The 14435-nt window shown below is 44.5% G+C and overlaps 2 protein-coding genes across 3 annotated transcripts; both read left to right on the forward strand.

Moving 5' to 3' along the window:
* The first annotated feature begins 860 nt into the window (after positions 1 to 860).
* LOC307016512 (DNA polymerase delta subunit 4-like) lies at positions 861 to 8338 on the forward strand. Of its 2 annotated transcripts, none has more exons than XM_079645627.1 (5): positions 861 to 1007; positions 2375 to 2493; positions 3259 to 3348; positions 7481 to 7589; positions 8016 to 8338. In XM_079645627.1, the coding sequence occupies exons 2-5, from the start codon at positions 2385 to 2387 to the stop codon at positions 8038 to 8040; spliced, it is 333 nt and encodes a 110-aa protein (XP_079501753.1). In that variant the 5' UTR covers positions 861 to 1007; positions 2375 to 2384; the 3' UTR covers positions 8041 to 8338. The 2 variants fall into 2 exon arrangements, with proteins under 2 accessions (XP_079501753.1, XP_079501754.1); XM_079645628.1 differs by having other exon boundaries at positions 3262 to 3348.
* A 1383-nt stretch (positions 8339 to 9721) lies between these two features.
* LOC307016506 (ferritin, middle subunit) lies at positions 9722 to 12567 on the forward strand. Its single transcript, XM_079645622.1, has 4 exons — positions 9722 to 10036; positions 10883 to 11029; positions 12031 to 12156; positions 12260 to 12567. The coding sequence occupies exons 1-4, from the start codon at positions 9935 to 9937 to the stop codon at positions 12413 to 12415; spliced, it is 531 nt and encodes a 176-aa protein (XP_079501748.1). The 5' UTR covers positions 9722 to 9934; the 3' UTR covers positions 12416 to 12567.
* Positions 12568 to 14435: the final 1868 nt, after the last annotated feature.

The raw sequence follows: 14435 nt of genomic DNA on the forward strand, positions 1-14435 counted from the left end.
CGTGCGGGCCGGATGAGAATGTCTGGCAGGCCGGATGTGGCCCGCGGGCCGCCAGTTGGTGGTCACTGACCTACAGCTTCAAGTCAGCATGAAGTCATGGAGCAGGCCACACCATCCAGCTCAAGAGTCACTTCTGTGCTCAATTTCTGTCACTTTGTATTCATGTTGGGAAACTTTGTTCACATGTTATATCTCTTTTTGGCTATTTGGAGTTTTTATCTTTGAAACTCTAGATATTTAGCCTCTTTGTGTTTTCTGTAATCCCTTTGGTTTGTCCCAATATGGCCGTTAATGTCTCCCTGGTTCATCACATGGAGACGCTCTGATCAGTAAACTATGGACAACAGATCTCTATCAGCTGAGATTAGAAATGTGCACCATGTACAGTAACCTGGTTCATGTTTCTCAGAGTTACACAAGATGCTGACGCTCTGTAATGAAATAGACCTTATTTCAGGTGAGTGCCAGGTAAGAGACACTTTGAAAAGCTCTGCTTGAAAGCAGTTCAGCCTCTTTGTGTTGTCCTTTATCAGCAGGTGGTGTTTTTACGTCTCCCTGTAGTAACTTAGTCCCTTGGTGTTCATTCTGTGTCTCTTTGTAGTCACGTTATGCTTCATTGTAGTCACTTTGAGCATCTATATTCATTTATAAAACGGGCAAGCCAAATTAAGCAATCTGATTGGTTCTTAGCCGTGATATGAGCGTATATCACGGGTAGAATTGTAGTTACTTTTCACAAGTCAGTATCCCTCCGCGTCTGAGAAAAAAAATACAGCTGTTACATAACCCTATCCAGTTCTTATTATACATCCATGGCTTCACGTTGGTAACCTACTGCTTTCCTGTAGTAGCGGGCAGGTACCGGTAGGTGGCACTGCAGGGGCCCGGTACAGCACCCTGGAAAAGACAGAAGAAGAACATGTCGTCATTGTTTTGCTCTGTCTTTCGTGCAGATTGGATGGTAGAATACTCTCAATCTTTTACGCTTTTATTTTCCAAATACTAAGGTGAGTTCAGCAGACTGATAACAGAAACCTGCTGAAACAGGACGGTTATTACAACGTTATTATAGCGTAATATGACACGTAAGATCTTTTACTGCAGCTTTCACTTTCCATAGGTAACATTAGCATACTGGGACGCTTATCTGTCTGGAATAGGATAACTCGATTAAAAATGTAATGGAATAACATTGTTTGAAGAGTAGTGTAAAGTTGTTATAACTGCATTTGACCGTCCTTTCAAAAATAACGACATGATTCAGGTGAAGAAGCAAGGAGTGTCTGCATCGACCTGTTCACAAAGCAGTAGTTATTATTACTTTTATTACTATATATTACTATTATACGTGCAATTAAGTACACTTTTGAGGTTCTTTACTTTTTTTTGTAACTTCAGTTACTTTATAGATGTGGATGTATTATGAGAAATATTACCAAGTGTTGAATCAGACTTTAGTTCCACCTGGAGTGAATCCACAAGCTACCCTGCAGTATACAAAGTAATTCAGACTAGCTGCACCTTTACCAGCTTTGAGAACACTTTCATGATCAATCATTATAAAACATATCATATCTATTATTCTGAAATGGACCAATCTGCACAATGACTACTTTTACTGTCGCTACTTTCACTATATTTTGATGAGAATACTTTTGTACTTTAGTAGAAAACATTTGTTAGAGTAATAACTTTGACTTGTAACAGAGTATTTCTACACTCTGGTACTTCTACTTTTACTCAAGTACAAGATCTGAGTACTTCTACTTTTACTCAAGTACAAGATCTGAGTACTTCTCCACCTCCGCGTGTAACCTGTACGTTTGCAGAGACATAAGTGTGAAGATGTGTGTCAAATGCTATTTATAATCAATAACAAACATAATGGAAGCTGTGTATGTATATTAGTGATAGTGTGTTTCCTGCTAAACATCATGTAGGTTAATGGTAATGAGGAAAGGCCAAAAAGAATAGCTAAACCCTGCAGGAATAAAATAACATGACTTATTTAATCATTAATAATAATTTTGATTTTAACGTAAGACTTGACAACCAAAGGCTGCTTTGTACATTAAAATAAAAAGGTTTACCATATGTGACGAGCTCAGACGTGTAATATGTTTGTTTATATGAAGTGTGAAATATAGAGGGTAGTGTCCATGCACAAAGAGTTGATACTAGAGGTCAATTCATTTGCACTAAAGTTCATTTAAAATGTGGTTGAATTACTTTTTGGCAGAAGTACTCTGTGGAGCTAAAAACTGGTACTAACTACAATTTGGAAGAAAACTTTCCTAAGTATAAGAGAAGAACTGATGCAATTCACAATAAAGGAAATAATCTGCTCAAAAACATCCAAACACCTGTGTTTCAGATCATTCACCATGACAACCAAGCATGGGCTGATAACCGATTCATTCAAGGTGGTGAAGAAAGCAAAGAGAGGGGCGCGAAAAGCCAAGAGACCCCTTTCACCTCCTCCGACACACCAAGGTAAAGGTGTGTGTGTGTGTGTGTGTGTGTGTGTGTGTGTGTGTGTGTGTGTGTGTGTGTGTGTGTGTGTGTGTGTGTGTGTGTGTGTGTGTGTGTGTGTGTGTGTGTGTGTGTGTGTGTGTGTGTGTGTGTGTGTGTGTGTGTGTGTGTGTGTGTGTGTGTGTGTGTGTGTGTGTGTGTGTGTGTGTGTGTCTGTGTGTGTGTGTGTGTGTGTGTCTGTGTGTCTGTGTGTCTGTCTGTCTGTCTGTCTGTCTTTCTCTCTGTGTGTGTGTGTGTGTGTGTCTGTCTTTCTCTCTCTGTGTGTGTGTGTGTCTGTCTTTCTCTCTCTGTGTGTGTGTGTGTGTGTCTGTCTTTCTCTGTGTGTGTGTGTGTGTGTGTGTGTGTGTGTGGGTGTGGGTGTGGGTGTGTGTGTGTGTTCATATTTTCCCCTCAGTGAAACAGAAAGACTGTTTCATATATGTCTCTTTATATTTTAGTTTGATGTCAGCTTTAGTTTGTAAGTGTGTATCGACTGATACCTGCACACTCTTGGTGTGTCCTATACAATGCACAATGTGACCACAGCCTTTATGGAAAGGAAAACCTCATGTCCAGTTTATATTAAATATAGAAGTGTTGTAGGAAAAAAATATTAGATTTTTATTTTTAACTTTTGTTTATATTGATCAATATCTACCTATTTCATTGCTGTGTTGGATGAATCTGATACTTGGATTTGAGATCAAATATATTTCACATAATCTCTCTCTGACTCTGTCCTTGGAGCAGAGGCTGGAGCTGTGACGCTGCAGGAGGAGGAGGAGCTGCGGACCCTCAGACACTTCGACCTGGACTGGAGGTTTGGGCCCTGCACAGGTAACACACTGCCCAAACAGATAAAGTGCTGTCAACTCAAATATCTGTCACTGGTTTAAATGTGTGTACAGGGTGACAAGCTCTGAGTATTCAAATGCATGTCAGGAAAAAGGAAATAGAATCAGGCCCAGTTCTATTGTAACAAGTGCCTCATGCTTAATCCAATAAAGACTGAGCTTATCCAACGTTCAGATTGATTGTCATGTTTCAGAAATGCCCTAAAGAATAATCTGACTTTTTTTAAAACATATCTGTGTTTGTTGATTTAATCAGAGTAGAATTAGTTGTATCAGATGTCAGTCAGACAACTCACGTGTTTCTTAATATGTTTATTAGAAGCAGCACATAGTTTGAGTTTGGCGTCTAGGCTCGGGCTTCAACGCTCCACAGATTTACAAAGAACATTGAGTGATGATTAGATAACTATCCCCCGAGCCTACAGGTGGAGCTGGGGTGGAAGCTGGGGTGGAGCTGGGGTGGAAGCTGGGGAGGAAGCTGGGGAGGAAGCTGGGGTGGAAGCTGGGGAGGAAGCTGGGGAGGGAGCTGGGGTGGAAGCTGGGGTGGAAGCTGGGGAGGAAGCTGGGGTGGAAGCTGGGGTGGAAGCTGGGGTGGAAGCTGGGGAGGAAGCTGGGGAGGAAGCTGGGGTGGAAGCTGGGGAGGGAGCTGGGGTGGAAGCTGGGGAGGGAGCTGGGGTGGAAGCTGGGGTGGAAGCTGGGGTGGAAGCTGGGGAGGGAGCTGGGGTGGAAGCTGGGGTGGAAGCTGGGGAGGAAGCTGGGGAGGGAGCTGGGGTGGAAGCTGGGGTGGAAGCTGGGGAGGAAGCTGGGGTGGAAGCTGGGGTGGAGCTGGGGTGGAAGCTGGGGAGGAAGCTGGGGTGGAAGCTGGGGAGGGAGCTGGGGTGGAAGCTGGGGTGGAAGCTGGGGAGGGAGCTGGGGTGGAAGCTGGGGTGGAGCTGGGGTGGAAGCTGGGGAGGAAGCTGGGGAGGGAGCTGGGGTGGAAGCTGGGGTGGAAGCTGGGGTGGAAGCTGGGGAGGGAGCTGGGGTGGAAGCTGGGGTGGAGCTGGGGTGGAAGCTGGGGTGGAAGCTGGGGAGGGAGCTGGAGTGGAAGCTGGGGTGGAAGCTGGGGTGGGAGCTGGGGTGGGAGCTGGGGTGGAAGCTGGGGTGGAAGCTGGGGTGGAAGCTGGGGAGGAAGCTGGGGAGGGAGCTGGGGTGGGAGCTGGGGTGGAAGCTGGGGTGGAAGCTGGGGTGGGAGCTGGGGAGGGAGCTGGGGTGGAAGCTGGGGTGGAAGCTGGGGTGGAAGCTGGGGTGGGAGCTGGGGAGGGAGCTGGGGTGGAAGCTGGGGAGGAAGCTGGGGAGGGAGCTGGGGTGGAAGCTGGGGTGGAAGCTGGGGAGGAAGCTGGGGTGGAAGCTGGGGAGGAAGCTGGGGAGGGAGCTGGGGTGGAAGCTGGGGAGGGAGCTGGGGAGGAAGCTGGGGAGGAAGCTGGGGAGGGAGCTGGGGAGGAAGCTGGGGAGGAAGCTGGGGTGGAAGCTGGGGTGGAAGCTGGGGTGGAAGCTGGGGAGGAAGCTGGGGTGGAAGCTGGGGAGGAAGCTGGGGAGGGAGCTGGGGTGGAAGCTGGGGAGGAAGCTGGGGAGGGAGCTGGGGTGGAAGCTGGGGAGGAAGCTGGGGAGGAAGCTGGGGAGGGAGCTGGGGTGGAAGCTGGGGTGGAAGCTGGGGAGGAAGCTGGGGTGGAAGCTGGGGAGGAAGCTGGGGAGGGAGCTGGGGTGGAAGCTGGGGAGGGAGCTGGGGTGGAAGCTGGGGTGGAAGCTGGGGTGGAAGCTGGGGAGGGAGCTGGGGAGGGAGCTGGGGAGGAAGTTGGGGAGGGAGCTGGGGAGGAAGCTGGGGTGGAAGCTGGGGTGGAAGCTGGGGAGGGAGCTGGGGAGGGAGCTGGGGAGGGAGCTGGGGAGGGAGCTGGGGTGGTGGGGGGCAGGCGAGCAGCAGCAACATGAAACACAGCAGCAGCGAGGCAGAGGCAGGAAGACCTGGCAGCTTCAATAGAGCGGCATGTTTAGGAGAATGTGATTGGTTGGTTGTCAGAGGGACGAGGTGCGTCACGTGGTAATGTATCATTGGTGCTCGAGTTGACTGAACTAGCTCGCAGGCTTCGCCCAATATTTGGTATTTCTTTGTGCATCAAGTAGAGACAGGTCCAGGATGATGTTAGCCTAGCTTAGCTCAAAGGTGGGGGCAGAGGGAAACTGCTAGCTCCAACAAAAGAAGCACATATACAGCCTTGTAGAAGTCCAATAAAACATATAGATGATTTGAACATTGTATAGTAGAAATGTAACACCACAACACAAATCACCACCAGATGCATATCATGAATTATTCTTTAAAATAACATCGATATCCCCCTGAAGAAAGAAAGAATCATTTGTTGGTGTTGTGGTTCATGGAACATCCCATGTGGTGTGAACATCCACAGGATTCAACTCTTTTCTTTAGCTTTAAAGACTTTGGTGGGGGAGTGTTCTCCACTTGATTGACAGAGGTGGTGATGCAGGTAGAGAGTAGTGATGTGTCGGTCGCGAACGAGCCGATTCTTTTGAACGGCTCTTTGGTTCGAACGAGGGGAACCGAGTCGCACTTGTTGAGAGCCGTTCTTGTTATCGTTCAATTGTTAGTCCGCACTCACTGCCAAAATCCACTCGCCTTTTAAAAAGCTTGATTTTGTTCCCCAAACGTATTCTGTGAAGACCCGCCCCTACTCTGATTGGTAGGTTTCAGCACGAGGAGTGAGATGGGGTGGGTCTTAACGGAATACGCACGAGAGAGAGAAGTCATAACAAGTGGACAGGACAGGTAGACGACGTGTTCTTCGGATGGAAAATGAGCCAAACGCGAAAACGCAGCAGCATTTGGATGCACTTCAACCAAAACCCAGACAGTGATGAAACGCACCGTTTGTAAAGGCAACACATCCTTTAAAGCAGGGTCAACTAATAACCTCCATCGCAACTTAAAAACACATTATCTAATATTAAGAGATGCGTGAATTTTATTCAAGGCAAGGCAACTTAATTTACTTAACACATACAGAGGGTCAATTCAAAGTACATTCACGGGAGAATAAACTCCCGTGGAAGAGCAGCACTGCAGCGGTCGGTAAACGCCGGTGAAACACATGAATAAACAATGAACCACGGCACTCTGGAGAAAAGCATAAGGTTGGAGAAGTCGTTATTTAATTGAATCTGGCTTCGTGTGATTAAAAGCAACACGATCATCGACCCGAACGCAAAACAACAGAAAACAAAAAGGACATCATACAACATAATTACAGGGGTACGAATGACAACCTATTCACAATGACAGGTATCAAATAGCATTTCATCTATCCGAGCTTTAAAATGATGCAGGGGAACCAAAATGCTCAGTTTCAAAATGTTTGTAGAGTGTTCCAAGCTAGAGGGGCTGTACACATAAAAGCTTGAGTACCTAAAACAGTCCTAGCACTTGGCACATGTTATTCAAACACATCCTGGGATCTCAGGCAATAGCTACTTGCCACTCTCTGTGAGATCAAAGAGCACATATAAGTTGGTAGTTTACCCAACATGGCTTTATAGATAAACATGTACCAATGACTGAACAGTTAGTGAAGGCAAACTTGCCCTGGCATACAGGGTACAGTGATGAGTAAGTGCTTTACAGTTTGTAACAAATCTCAGCGCACTGTGATAGGCGGCATCTAACTTGATCAGGTCCAAATTGGCAGGTGCATTCAGATCAGATCACCATAGTCCAGCACTGGTAAAAAGGTCACAGAGACTAGCTTGTTGTTGTTGTTGTTGTTGTTGTTGTTGTTGTTGTTGTTGTTGTTGTGAGCGCCGTTGGGGAGAAAATCAGCGACGTAAACGGTGACGTCATGACGCAGCAGCGGCAGCACCAGTCGGGCTCTGTGCGGTGTGAACAAAACGGGAGCTGAAAAGAAAAACCGCTTCCGAACCAGAAACGCTCTAGCACGGAGCTAGAACGGGAATGGCGTTGGTGTGAAAGCCCTAATTAATGCACAAATCAGTATTGTTGATTTAATCTGCAACTTTTCATCACACAAAGCACTGACTCATTGATCAAACCTGTCTTTGTTCTCCAGGGATCAGCCGGCTGCACAGATGGGAGCGGGCAGAGCTTCATGGTCTGGACCCTCCTGAGGAGATCAGAGAGCTGCTGCAGACACACACAGACCCAGAGTACAGCCTGAGGTAACAAACACAGTGTATTTGAAAACAAAATACTTACTTTGTATTTACTCCTATACTCACCATGTTAACATGGTTTATTAACGCACACTGATGAATTTGGTTTAAAGCCCATGTGTTCTTTTTGTAATGTATATGATTGACCCTATTCATGAGCTAAGATGACTGACATGGTGCATACACTCAAGTTGCAACACAGGCTGTCAGTAATATTACTTGTTATGATGTGTTTATCATGCTATGATACTTTTACTAAGGTTGAGTATTTGAACTGTATCCATCTGTATTTGATTAATATTCTTCTTCATTATTCATAACTCGTAATTATGGATAATTTGAGTCTGCATTTGAACTAGGCAAGTTTCAGGCATGTTCATATTAATAGGAACTTTATTCATTTGTTAATAATGATTTTTTTTTATCTTTCAGCTTATGGAGGGACTATCCTTTGTGAGGAAGACATCGTCAGAACGAGCAAATAATTCAGATTAAAACAAAAGCCAAGCTAATATCAACCTAAATTGTAAAAATGCGTGTCAAAGGGATTTACCTTTCGCCCTAAGCCCCTAGAAACCTACAGAGAAGAAAACAAATGAAAAGGAGGACATTTAAAGGGAGTAACCTGAGGACGAGGAGCGGAGGAAAGGTCCATCTTACAGGATGGACACAGAAGAAGACACAGCCTCCAGTTTGGGTTTTTTCTTGCATTTGTTCTTCGTAGTTTTCTACTTTTATTAAAAAAGTCTACCAAACTACTGATTTCTTCTTTGTTGTGTTTTAAGATGGAAGGAAAGACACTGTGGAAATAAGCTGGTGAAGTGAAAGTTACACATTCACACAGTTTGCCTCAGTAACAATTTGTTCATGTGAAAGTGTTCTACAGCGCTGCCAAGAGATGGAAACATTGAAAAGGGTTAAGCCAAGTCTGTGCTAGCCTATGTTAATGGTCAGTGAGATGGTAAAGATGTGAATGTGAGGATTAAAAAATAAAAATAATGTTGATTATAAACACATGTCTATGGTTTCTGAGATTGAGGTTTCTCTTCATAAACAGGGAAACAACCATGATTAATTATCATTGTACTATTGTGTGTTACAAAATGCAGTTATAGTTCTATTTTTCTGTGAAAGTAGTGCTGTAATGATACAGTTTATTGTGGAAAATATAGATTGTGGAGGGTATTAAAACGAACTTTGCAGGTACTGTTTTAGTAATACACGAGGATGAAAAGGAGGGCTACCTTCTTAAACCGTAAACCTCCTATCCCAATCCATCACTTTTTGATTGGACAGCAATATCGTCAATCACCCAGAGCTCAAACCTGATTGGAGCCCGTATCCATCAGTTAACCGACAGCAGACGCACCGCCCGCTGATTGACCGAGATCGCTGAGACTGAGGACAGGGGGGGAGGGCGTGGGCTGGATTTGAGAGGAATCTACAGGAATCTATCGTTCTACATTCCGGCTCTCCCATTTGGTTTATCCGTACTTTATACGTCGCGTATACAGTTAATCACGTTAATTACGCCGCAGAATTAAGTGTCAAGGTAGATACAATTAGCCGTGAATGCACCTGCCAATTTTAACCTGATCAAGATAGATGCCGCCTATCACAGTGCGCTGAGATTTGTTACAAACTGTAAAGCACTTACTCATCACTGTACCCTGTATGCCAGGGCAAGTTTGCCTTCACTAAGTGTTCAGTCATTGGTACATGTTTATCTATAAAGCCATGTTGAGTAAACTACCAACTTATATGTGCTCTTTGATCTCACAGAGAGTGGCAAGTAGCTATTGCCTGAGATCCCAGGATGTGTTTTAATAACATGTGCCAAGTGCTAGGACTGTTTTAGGTACTCAAGCTTTTATGTGTACAGCCCCTCTAGCTTGGAACATAATATTTCAAGTTAAAATGTGCAAAAAAAAAGATGAATATAATTAAATTAATTATAATAAAAAATATGTATATAACATGCATATAAACTTGATGTCAAAACTGCTGAGTCATTGTCACCAGTCTGAAGAGAGAACGCTTAGTCACCGTCACGTGATCTCCACAGCTCACTGATTGGAGGAGACGCGCAGTGACGCCACGACCCCCGTCTGGTATAAATACAGGAAGCGACTCAACTACCATTTCACACTTGAGAAGAAACAGAGAAACAGTTCTTGCTTCAACAGTGTTTGAACGGAACTTTTCCTTCATCTCGATCTGAATTCGCACTGAAATCCATTCCGGACACACAGGAAAAAACCTCTGCTTCAATTTGCACTACCGAAGAGTCTTTGTACGCTTTATTTTTGTACCGTTCTGTTAAGAAAAACAGCGAAGAAACGCCAGTTGAGATGGATTCCCAGGTGAGACAGAACTACCACCGCGACTGCGAGGCGGCCGTTAACCGAATGCTGAACATGGAGCTGTTCGCCTCCTACTCCTACACCTCCATGGTAAGAAACACTCTTTTTACACCGTTACATGTTAATTGTGTGCCTGTATTATGAGTAAACAACATGGCGTCACAGGGAAACCACGTACAAATACAAGATGGCAGACTATTGTTTTACAGATTTCATCATAAAATCACAGAATCCCTGTTTTAAGCTAACATGCATTAGCATAACCTAAAGCCTGCAGACTACATTCTTCTCACTTCTGTTAAACTGTCTTTAGATTACAGACCCTCCTCTGTTTCTACCTCAGACTGAACGGGTATTACTGACTTTAACTAAACACACACACCTGTGTCATTCATGGAGAAACACTGCTTTAGTCTAGTTGGTAACAGCCAGCTTACTAGTCAGAGAAAAATGTCCAGTAATTAAAGTAATGGCTCACTTATCATGTTTAGTAAAACTTGGAACTAAATTCTTTCTTAAAGTACATTTTCTTTAACTTAAATGTAAGGGCCAATATTGTAATTTACATATAAAAACACATGCTGATATGATGCAGTACTTTTAATCTAATGTTGCAAACGGTACTCTTTATTTTTGATGCTTGTGTACTTTACTTTTAAAATCAGTATTTTTACTTGTAGTTTTCGTATTTTAAGATGATAGTATTCCTACTTCTACCTAAGTAATGGATCTAGATACTGCTTCTATTTCTGACTGTTCTATTCCCTGTCCACAATTCAGTACACATATTGCTGTGTCATGCTTAAGCTGGTTGTTATCACCACCCTGAAATCATGACTCATGTTTCTGTCGGCCCTCAGCTCATAACGACCGTTTATCTCGACCTGCTCTGTGTAACGACCGGTCTGTTCTCTAACCACTGTCTTCTGTCTGCAGGCCTTTTATTTCTCCCGTGACGACGTGGCCCTGCCCGGCTTCGCTCACTTCTTCAAGGAGAACAGCGAGGAGGAGCGGGAGCACGCCGACAAGCTGCTCACCTTCCAGAACAGCCGAGGAGGACGCATCTTCCTGCAGGACATCAAGGTAAATATCTGTTCTGAACGTCATGTCTGCAGGACGTCTACGATAACACTGTAATGGTCAGATCAAGTCTGAAATGCTCCTTGCATCCCAGCTGCTCCATGTGTAACATCAACAGACAAACATCAAGACACATTTAGCATCACAGCAGGATCAGTGAGAGGAAACCTGCTCAAAGAGCCTTCAGCCTTTTAGTCAAGGTGAGCGTCTGTTAGGACAAAATGTCTGCCGGACGCACCCTGAGATAGCCTACCAGATAAACTGCTGAGTCACTCAATCCACCCACATCCTGTTTATGCAACTAAACATAACTAAGAAGCAGAGGCTGTTGAACTCAGTACACCATGAACAACTTCAACTGCAGTATTTAGAGTTTAAATTCTCTTATTTTGGTCATTTGTTTACACTAAATCTCAACATCCTAGTGCCGTTAAAGCCACAGATTTCATTGGCTCTCGCCTCAGGTGACTTGTCAGTGACGTGAGAAAGCTTATTTAGACCGGTGGGGTTCATTTATCAACTATATGTACCATAATGCAACGGGGCGTTGACTTGCTGGCTTGGAAAAATACAGAATATTTCCATTTGCACCTCGTCCTGTTTTCAAGCTTTATTGTACAGGACTAATCTTAATATGTTGGTATGTATATTGACATGTCGTCTAATGGATTAAATGTACTTTAAAGGGGTTTTATTCTTGTTACAGCAGCTTGTGAATAAGACTTTGGGCTTGAGTACAACATATCATTAAATGCATATCAAAAAAGTACATAAACATATATTTTTAAATGTCTTTTTATGTAAACATGAGAAACTAGTGTGCTTAAATGAAGAAAGCCGTGATGTGGACTGAAAGTGCATACGGGTTATTATAAAGGGACAAACTTAGTGGTAGCTTTCCTAAATCTGTCTTAAAATAAACATGTTTCTCACTTATTTAAAACTGAGGCTCTTTGTGCTTTATGTACCCTCCCCCTCTAACTGGTGTTGTTCCCTCGTTACAGAAGCCAGAGCGAGACGAGTGGGGCACGGGTCTGGAGGCCATGCAGGCTGCTCTGCAGCTGGAGAAGAACGTGAACCAGGCTCTGCTGGATCTGCACAAACTGGCCTCAGACCACGCCGACCCTCATGTGAGTAACACCGGCTGAACACGAGGAACTACACACTGATGATCTCTGGGATTCAACGTCTCTGACGCTTTAGTTGTTAACGTCTTCGCTCTCTCCTCCTCAGATGTGTGACTTCCTGGAGACTCACTACCTGAACGAGCAGGTCGAGTCCATGAAGAAGCTCGGAGACTTCATCTCTAATCTGAGCAGAATGGACTCCAACACCAACAAGATGGCCGAGTACCTGTTCGACAAGCACACCATGGGGGGGAAGAACTGAACTCACCTGAGAGATCACAGCTGACCCTCAGAGTTCACCTGATCTGATAATGTGTAGATGATCATGTTTGACTACATTACCCATAATCCTCCTCTCGTGTGACACTTTTAACATGGAAGTTTCTGATAACTGAATAAACCTTTTGAGCTGGATTCTGTCTTCTGTCATGTGACTTTTTCTCATTTTAAACCATGTAAGCTTTTAAGTTTGAATGGTACATTTAAGCGCTCACGACAGGCCGCGGTATATGCTCATTATATCACAGCTAAGGGGCGTGGTTCAACCCCCTTAGCTGTGATATAATGAGCATATATCACGGCCTGAAGTGAGCTATTGCTTTTATAAAACGGTTACCAAGAGTGGCAATATGAAAGAAAAATACACAATCTAATTTAAATAGTTTTTATTAGTAAATAATGTTAAAAATAAAATGGTCTCTCCTTTGCCTTCTGCACAAAACATAGTGCGAGGCGGTTGCTATGCAACAACACTAAAAGCTAGCGACGATCAAAGACAGAGAGCGTTGATCCATTATTTGGCTGTTTATTTACATGAATGTGTATGTTTATTGTGCAGACACTGAAAAACTGTCCAGCATCAGTAGCATGGCTTACGAGGTTACTTGTATAGGTTGAGGTTGTTCTAGGCTGTTGCTTGGCGTGAGGAGAATATTGCTCCACTTTCTCCGGTCCCCGAGATTGGGCTTCCAGTAGCTCTGGAGACAGCTTTCGCACATGTGGCCACTAACGGTCATAATTTCTCTGCTTTGTTTCAAGACCCGCATCAGAAAGCTTTTGAATGGTGGTACTTTTCCAGTTGGTCTACCTGCTCTTCACGTAGCTCTGCATGTCGTAGTTTAGGTGCTTTCTGGAGATAGGCACTGCTCAATCCACTCCTCCATAGTAAGACCCCCACGGAGGTCGAAGTTAACAATAAATGTTTCCATCTTAAGCTTTGTCAGTTTCGTAACGGACGTAATGTAACCAGTGGCGGCGCCAGAGATTTTCTCTAGGGGGTGCTGTGGGGTAGCTTGACGTTTCATAGAGGGTGCTCAAACTTTAAGGGTTTCCCATTAATGCACCAGCGCTACAGTTGCATTTTCTACTGCAACTCCTTTTCAACCCTCCCGATTTTAAAATGCGTTTTGACCACAAACTGTCTAGCTTTACGTCCGTTATACTGTGACAGCTAATCATATTTCCATATAAACAGCCTACGATTCCCGAGTGGTAAAAATGTTGTTTTAAAAAGAAAGTAAGTCTTATATAAGGCGAATAATTGTGTAATTATGGTCATACAAGACAGCATTGTATTATCAATCTTCGTCCAGGCTGCACTCTCTGTCTATGGGTCACTAATACCAGAGACCGAGCATCCTTGCTAATACTCATACAGGCTAGCGTTACAGTAGCCAATCAAGTCAAGCTAACAGTCACATAAAACCACTTCCGGTCCAAACCTTCAGAATAAACATTTGTGCCATATGCCATGATGTGATTTAAATGCACATTTCATGACCGTAAATGTATTTATTTTTTTATTCCTTAAGTATTCAACGACCACAGGAAAACTGACAGCTGTATTTCTTCCCTCGCCGTCAAAAATTAGGGGATTTTGTTCAAATTGTAACGTCCACCCGGACGTGTCGGAATGACGAGTGAAGCGTTCTCAAGTTAAACAGGTTTATTAACAACCAACGGCTCTCATCCGTCCTTTCTCACTCTCTCTCCTCTCGCGCCAACCTCTCACTCACCTGCACGCGCCCACCCAGACACACACACACCAAACCCTCTGCTCCCCAACCCCGCCCCTACCTGCTCTCCTCACAGAAGCCTGACACAAACAGTTAACAGAACACTTGAACAATAAATGCAGATCGCTACATTGCCCCCCCCTTACTAAGTCCCTCGCCCCGAGGGAATGCATAAAAAGTCTCTGAGGTGGCCCGGGGCTCTTCTTGGTCTCTGAGGCCGCCTTGGAGTGAACACAGGCGGCTGCGCTTGCCGGCTTGGAACATCCT

The sequence above is a fragment of the Notothenia rossii genome (assembly GCF_949606895.1).
Source record: "Notothenia rossii genome assembly, chromosome: 8".
In the NCBI taxonomy this organism is placed as follows: Eukaryota; Metazoa; Chordata; class Actinopteri; order Perciformes; family Nototheniidae; genus Notothenia; species Notothenia rossii.